The following is a 7,515-nucleotide window of genomic DNA, read 5'->3' as shown; positions in this document are numbered from 1 at the left end:
GACCATACAGTGTCTCCTATCCATTTTTTATTTTTCAAATTATTTTCTTGTTTTGTTACTCTCTCCAAACTCAAGTTGGTTAGTTCCTATCCCCCTTGAGTTTGCGGGGGGCTGTTAAAACCTACCATCACCTACCCCACCTACTACACCTACCACCACCTACTACCACCTACTACACACCTACCACTACCACCTACTACCACCTACTCCACTACATCTCCTATATAAGGAGCCCCTCACCATTTGTAATAGATAACATACAACAATCAATAATACATCAATTTTAACATTATCATGTAAAAGTAATAATTAGTGTATGGCCAATGCACAAACTCAAAAGGTTCAGTGAACTATATATATTAATCCTCAACATAGTATACAATCAACAGTAGAAATAAAAATTGTCTGATGAGGTTTAATAACTATTAAAAGAAAATCAGTAAACTTAAATTGGCTAAGAGACATTAGACCTTTGAAGTAGAAGCATCAAGCTGAAATCAAGATTCAAGCTCAACCTTGGAAACTTGTAGGGCATTGCTCTCTGATATTTCAGTTTCAGTTTGAGCTTGAGCTTGGATAATTTCTTGTGGTTTAAACTTATTGATATAGTAAGTAAGGGAAGGCCCAGAGTATTCGGCGGTCTGGATCTGAGGTGGGCTAATCTTCCCAACTTGAAGGAGTATTGACGCAGCAGCAGCAACGGAGACCAGGGCAAGCCCAGTAACTATTGCTTTTGCTTTCTCTGATCCATCAGCAGATGAACCTGCAGTTCCTGAGCTGATTGCACTTTCTGCCACATAAACTGCTGGCTGCAAATATTAACAGATATTACATGCATAATATATATATATATATATATATATATTAGGGTTCATTCCAGAGACTTGAAATCGTTTGGAGCAGTTCAAAACAAACCAAAGAATGGGCCCCATTCGGATATTGTCAACAGAAATAATAATCTTTAATAGATGAGATTGAAGTTTGAAACTCTTAAAAGACTTGCTCTTTGCTAGTCTCTTGCTGTGTGTTTGTGAGGTATTTATATATTTACGTCATATAAGTGAAATGAAGTCCCACATGGCCTAGGCGTGACAGTAATGTGCAGTATATAAGGTTGAGGCCACTCTTACCCCATCAACTAACTTTTGAGGTTGAGTTTTATCCAAGACTGTGTAACAATATATTCTCAAGAACTCCACATAAATATGTGGTAGACGATTATTATGGCCAATTTATATTTAAATGTTCCTAATTTCTGAGGAAAGTAAACTGAACATCATTTTAAAACTATATGACATTCTTCCCATACTCCCAAGTTTTATCAACAAAAAAAAATGGGAAACTAGGATATTAATATTTGTGATTTCATGTCGAGATTTTTTCAAGAAACGCCTCAAAATTTTCGACCAATTTCTAGATACACTTCTTTTGAGAGACAAATAATTATGTAATTCTTCCTGTAATATTGCACTTAATATTGATTTCAACTTTCCCAATTATAATTATTTGAAGAAAAAATTAAGTAGAATGGGGAAGCATTGGAAGGAAATTGGAAAAATTGAAACTACTAACCTCAACCGAATATATGTTAGTCTGCCCTGCAGTGTCCTTCTCAACATAGCCTGTCCAACCTCGATTACGAGGTGGGAATGTACCGAGCACTTTGGTCTTTTCCTCGGCTAACCATTCCACACTCACCTTGCCAACCTGCTTTACCAATAATACATTAGAATTCATGCATTTTCTGTAGTGGATTTATGCAAAATAATAATTCAGAAACCAAACTGCATAAACATTATGTCCAGGAAATTGGTAACTGGAAAAGCAGAGATTCATGAATAAAAAGCTATTTATTATCTTGGTCAATGAAAAGATTAGCTAAACAAAAGAAAGGTCCACTACTGTACATTTCAAGAAATAGATGATATCCAACACTGACAGTGAAATTCATCAAAATAGTAATTTCTTACCACCAGTCAACCTGGAAAGCATTTTAAAGTTCCATTTTACAATGTTTTCTTAGATGGACATCACCAGCATATCACCTCAGTGACACTACACTCAATTTCAACCCTGGTGACACAAAAATAGCCGTCCCACATACCAGCATTTCTTAGGCTTTTAAGGAACCTAAATATACAAAATCGAAAAATATTATAGCAGATGAGATAGAAATTAAGACCAGATGATTAATAACAAATTCATCTTGCCGCTTGGTGTGGAGTTAAGAAGCAATTGACATGGACATGGGTACGAACAATACGATTTTCAAAAACTACGATAGCAATACAGCAGGTATACGACAAAAAATTACATATGTTTTTGAATATATTTTAATTTGTTAATTTTATCCACAAATAACCAAAAATAATGAAAACTATCACTAATTCAACACGAAGAAACCATTCAATCTACAATTTAAACGTCATTAAACATACAAAACACTATTTCATCAATCATAAACCATTATCTTACAAATATCAAAAGCATTTATGTTCGATAATGAATAGATCATCCATCAAAAATACATAAATTCCTATTATTTTGTTTAAAGAAGAAAAAAATATAGTGTTAACATTTACCAAAAGTTAGCACAAAAGATTTCAATGAACCAATGCAAACGGCTGCTAATAATAGAAACACTAGAAAGATGAGAGGAGCAACTAAATTTTTCAAGAACAAACAATCCAATGATATATGTACTAGTATATACATGCTCTTTGCCTCTCAAATGAAGTACTCTTACTATGTAGATTTGATGGTATCTTGATTCATGGTGCAAAAAATACCTAATATAAAATTGGAATTGCATAATTCAAACTCTTCCAAGAACAAGCAATCCAATGATATATTATTAGAGATGCAAATGGACATTAAGTATAAGCTGCCTAATATGACTCTGAACTTGCCACTTCCTTCTATACAATCAAATGAAAATGTGTTTTCGAGTGATTAAAGTATTCTCTCAATTCAACAGTGTGATACTAGTATATATGTTTTTGAGGAGGCCACATCACATAAGTTGCAAGTACCAAGCGAGGAAAAATATAGAATAGTTTAGATTGCCCCTATTGTTTTTTTGTTTTTTTGTTTTTATTTCTTCTTAATTTTGGTAACCATTAAAATATCAAGGTGTTCAATTGCATTTTATTAATGAATCATGCAATAGTGGAGTTTGGTTTCAAGTGTTCATCATAGGACTCATTTATGCTATCCATTCTCCAATTGCTATTTAATAAGCATTTAAATTTGTAAAGTGGATGGGAAGAAGTTTGTTTGGAATGGGGTAAAAAAGAGAGACAAACTATGAAGCACGGACATTTCAAAATAGGCGCTGTAGCGGTGTTGGACACGGGGACACGTATGGGACATGCCAAATGGTGTGTCCCTTTAATTTTATTATTTTTTGCAAGGGACATAGCAGGGACACAGGGACATGTTGGGGACACGTCATTTTTACAAGTGTCCAAATATGGATAATCTATTAATTTGCTTAAATGTAGTGATTTATATATATATATATATATATTGATTTAATGTTAGTTTTTATTAATTTTGATTGTTTGATAACATGATATTAATCTACATAGCAAATATATATATAAATAAATTGAAAAAAATTTGTTGTGTCCCCCGCCATGTTCGTGTTTCATTTTTTTGAAATCACTGTATCCTATGTCCATCTCCGTATCTGTATCTGTATCCATATCTGTGTCTATACTTAAAAAACAAAAGGGTAGTAATGAGGTATCTTGAAATTGATGTGGCATAAATGAGCTACCGTGAAATGGAATGGGGCAAATCTCTCTCTCTCCTTTTTTTTTTAAAAAAAAGACTTGGACATGCTTTAGACACCTAAAGAACACACAAGTCCATCACTTGATACATGGAATTAATTATAAGTTACAAGTTCGACTCCCTCTCCCCTCAAATGTACCAATAATAATAATAATAAGGAAAGAAAACAAATTATAAGTTTGAACCAATTACCTAGTATACAATGATAGAAAAATAAAATGAAAAAAACACAATGTAAATTTGTAAAGATTTAGTGTTATTTTGCACCTTTTTTATTAGCTTTGAACTATGAAGCATGTACAAGGACACAGATATGAGACACAGTGATTTCAAAAAAATAGAGATATGGACACGGTGGGTGACACGGAAATTTATTTATTTAATTTTTATATATATTTGCTATGTAGATTAGTATTATGTTACCAAACAATCAAAATTAATAAAAACTAATATTAATGCAATATATATATATATATAAAAAACCACTACATTTAAACAAATGAAGGATGTTGTGTCTTTTTTTACTTTCTTAATTTTACACTTTGATCCCAAAAGATGTACAAAAAAAAAAAAAAACCCTGTCGTATCCCCTGATGTGCCCAAGTATGGACACGCGTGTCCCTGCCGTATCCCCTGTAAAAAATAATAAATTAAAGGAACACACCAAATGACATGTCCCATACGTGTCCGCGTGTCCGACACCGCTACGCCTACTATTTTGAAGTGTCCATGCTTCATATGTCACTTTGAATGATATATTGAAAAATATGGCACATAAAAAAGGGGTTATTTACACAAAGACCCCCTAAATTATTGAGAAGTATCATTTCGACCCCCTACACTATAAAAGCGTCCTCAATAGTTTAGGGTGTCTTTGTGTAAATAACCCTGTAAAAAAACATACAAAACTATATATTTTATATTTGTTCCACACGTGTCGTGTCTTATTTTTAAAAAAATTGATGTGTCGGCATATCTGCGTTGTGTCGTGTGTATGTGCTTTAAGGTCCCCATCATGCAAAATAAGGAATAAAAAAATTTGACACTCCATATGGTATGTCTGACACGTTCCATTTTGTTTAAGGCATGTTCATGTCTGACACGTGTCGAGTAGAAATATGGTGACATGGAGTGTTTGTGCTTCATGGGCAATGTTTACATGGACTTGGGTAAGAGAATAGGGTGCGGGTCCAGGTGCAGGCGCAAGCATCAGACCTTCCATTTTGTTTAAGGCATGTTCATGTCTGACACGTGTCGAGTAGAAATATGGTGACATGGAGTGTTTGTGCTTCATGGGCAATGTTTACATGGACTTGGGTAAGAGAATAGGGTGCGGGTCCAGGTGCAGGCGCAAGCATCAGACCTTCGTAAACATAAATCTTAGGATATTGAAATATGTATTCAAAAGTTGGACATGAGTATGGGAATGTGTCATAGACACTTATATGTTTCATGTTGTATAATATTCTTAGATAAAATATTGTAAATTATGCATAATAGTACTTGAAAATTCAATAGAATTAAGGAAAAATATGAAATTTCTATCCCTCGTCTATTTGAGAGGTTAGAAATGTTTTTTAGTAGCAATGTGAGTTTCATCTTCTTCAAACATCATACAAAATTAGACAACATAAGTGTTTAAATTGGGTACAAATGTCGGACACATATCCACACTTTTACCCTTGCCATATCGAGCAAACACAGGTGCTTCCAGAGGAAATAAAAGAGTTCGTGTGTCTGCACTTCATAAGTGTGGAAGATTTTATATGGGTCAGTTAAGAAGTATAGAACATCTAATATCATCACTTGTCTTCTAATTTTTTTCATAAAAATTATGAAAATATTTGTCATTCTCTCTTTTAATCAAGCTAAGAAAACCACAATTTATCCCATATATCCAACAGTTCCCATCTATACCGCAAATATAATTCATGAATTACTGATAAATTCCTCAAGCTAATTTGAAATAACTAAAACTAGTTTATTTTACTTATTATTAAAAATTAAAAATTAAAAAAAGAAAAAAGAAAGAAAGAAGTAAAAGACCTCCTTGTCGGGGGCGCATTCTTCAACATTGCAATCAGGTTCGTCAGAGGAAGCTCGAAGTGGTCGGAGAATTGATGACTTCTTGAATCGAAATGGATATATGTTGTTGTTGTTGTTGTTGTTGTTGTTGTTGAAGAACAAAAACAATAATCGGCTTGGACGAGAGGACGTGACTAGTGAAGCACCACTGTTTGCTGACAACATTACAGCTTGTGAACCACTTCCTACCATTTCTTCTTCTTCTTTGGTTTCTTGGAACCAAGCAATTTCGGTTATATGGAGGAGGAGGAGGACAATAGTTTGAAATGAGGAGTGAAATACAACACTATTTTTGGTTTCTTGTATTTCTGTTTGTCTCTCTTTCTTCTGGTTTGGTTTGGTTTTGTTTTGAGAGAGAAGGAAAAAGATTTTATTGGGATTTTAGGATTGGGTGTTTTCGTGGTTCATTTTGGGTCATCCCTTGCCTTCCGCCTATTCATGGCCCCCTTCTTGTTTTAGATTTTTGGAAGGTGATTATAGTTTAGATTTGGTGTGACTTTGAATTTTGATTTTTTAATTATAATATATTTGATTTTAAATTTTAAATCTTATTATAAATAAGGATAATTAAAATATCATTACTTAATTTTAAATATAAAATGATTAATTTAATAAAATATAAATTAATTTGACAAAAATAAATGTCAAAAAAATATTTTTAAATTTTTAAAAATTATTTCTATCTACTAAAAATAAAATTATGTAAAATTGATAATTTTTTTAGACATTTATTTATTTATTAATTTTTATTATGTGTTTGGATGATAATCATGTAATGGGTGGTTGTTTTTATTTTCATTAAATTAGTTTCTATTTTTTCAAAGGTCAGATATGACGATGGCTTTTATATCATTATTAAACCAATCCATTAAATCAAAAAATTCAAAACTAAAAATATTTTATATATTAAAATATCGATTACACATTAAAAGCCTAACAACCACTCATTACATGATCATCATCCAAAAACATAATAAAAATTACTTTGGTAAAAAAAAATGTCTAAAAGATTTATCAATTTTATATAATTTTATCTTTGGTAAGTAGAAATTATTTTTAAAAATTCAAAAATATATTTTTGACATTTATTTTTGTCAAAATATTTTCTATTTTATCAAATTGATAACTTTGCCCTTAAAATTGAGTAATGATATCTTTAATTATTCATATTTAGAACAAGATTCAAAATTCATGGTCAAATGTGTCACAACTGAAAAATCAGGGATCAAAGTGACATGAGCCCTAAATTATAGGGGCTATTTGTGTAATTCCCCCTACATTTTTTATTCCTTATTATTTTTACTCTCATTTCAAATACAATAATTTAAGTCCATGTTCGATATCTTAATTCAAAATTTATTGGGTAATTACACTTTGCACTCTTGCACTTTGCATAAAATTTTACTTTGGTCTCAATACATGAAATCATAATAATTAACCCTCTGCACTTTTGGTCAAATCTTACGTTGGCCCCTATACATAAAATCGTGACGGTCAATCTCCTGCACTTCTACTTAAATCCTATTTTGGTCCTTATATAAGTGTCAATATCTCTTTTTTGTTACTTCATTTTCAAATCTTTAACAAAATCCAGTCATGTGACTACGAAATGAGGGTAAGAGAGGAAAATCA

General features: G+C 32.0%; 1 protein-coding gene across 1 annotated transcript; it reads right to left on the bottom strand.

Moving 5' to 3' along the window:
* Window positions 1-330: 330 nt before the first annotated feature.
* LOC114302877 (proline-rich family protein) lies at window positions 331-6,373 on the bottom strand. The gene is made up of 3 exons (XM_028247951.2): window positions 5,845-6,373; window positions 1,573-1,707; window positions 331-809 (listed from the first exon to the last, which is right to left on the bottom strand). The coding sequence occupies exons 1-3, from the start codon at window positions 6,073-6,075 to the stop codon at window positions 498-500; spliced, it is 678 nt and encodes a 225-aa protein (XP_028103752.2). The 5' UTR covers window positions 6,076-6,373; the 3' UTR covers window positions 331-497.
* Window positions 6,374-7,515: the final 1,142 nt, after the last annotated feature.

This window comes from Camellia sinensis, chromosome 2 (assembly GCF_055761805.1).
Source record: "Camellia sinensis isolate YWXY chromosome 2, ASM5576180v1, whole genome shotgun sequence".
NCBI lineage: Eukaryota > Viridiplantae > Streptophyta > Magnoliopsida > Ericales > Theaceae > Camellia > Camellia sinensis.
Note: the sequence above shows the minus strand (reverse complement) of the source record. Positions and strands in the feature narration are given on the sequence as shown.

What these genes read in the sequence shown, in the direction of transcription:
- LOC114302877 (XM_028247951.2), bottom strand. Translation starts at nt 6,075, where the DNA reads ATGGTAGGAAGTGGTTCACAAGCTGTAATGTTGTCAGCAAACAGTGGT. An exon ending in AATGCGCCCCCGACAAGGAG is followed by an intron (nt 1,708 to 5,844) that starts GTCTTTTACTTC and finishes TTGGTAAAGCAG; the next exon opens with GTTGGCAAGGTGAGTGTGGA. An exon ending in CTAACATATATTCGGTTGAG is followed by an intron (nt 810 to 1,572) that starts GTTAGTAGTTTC and finishes TAATATTTGCAG; the next exon opens with CCAGCAGTTTATGTGGCAGA.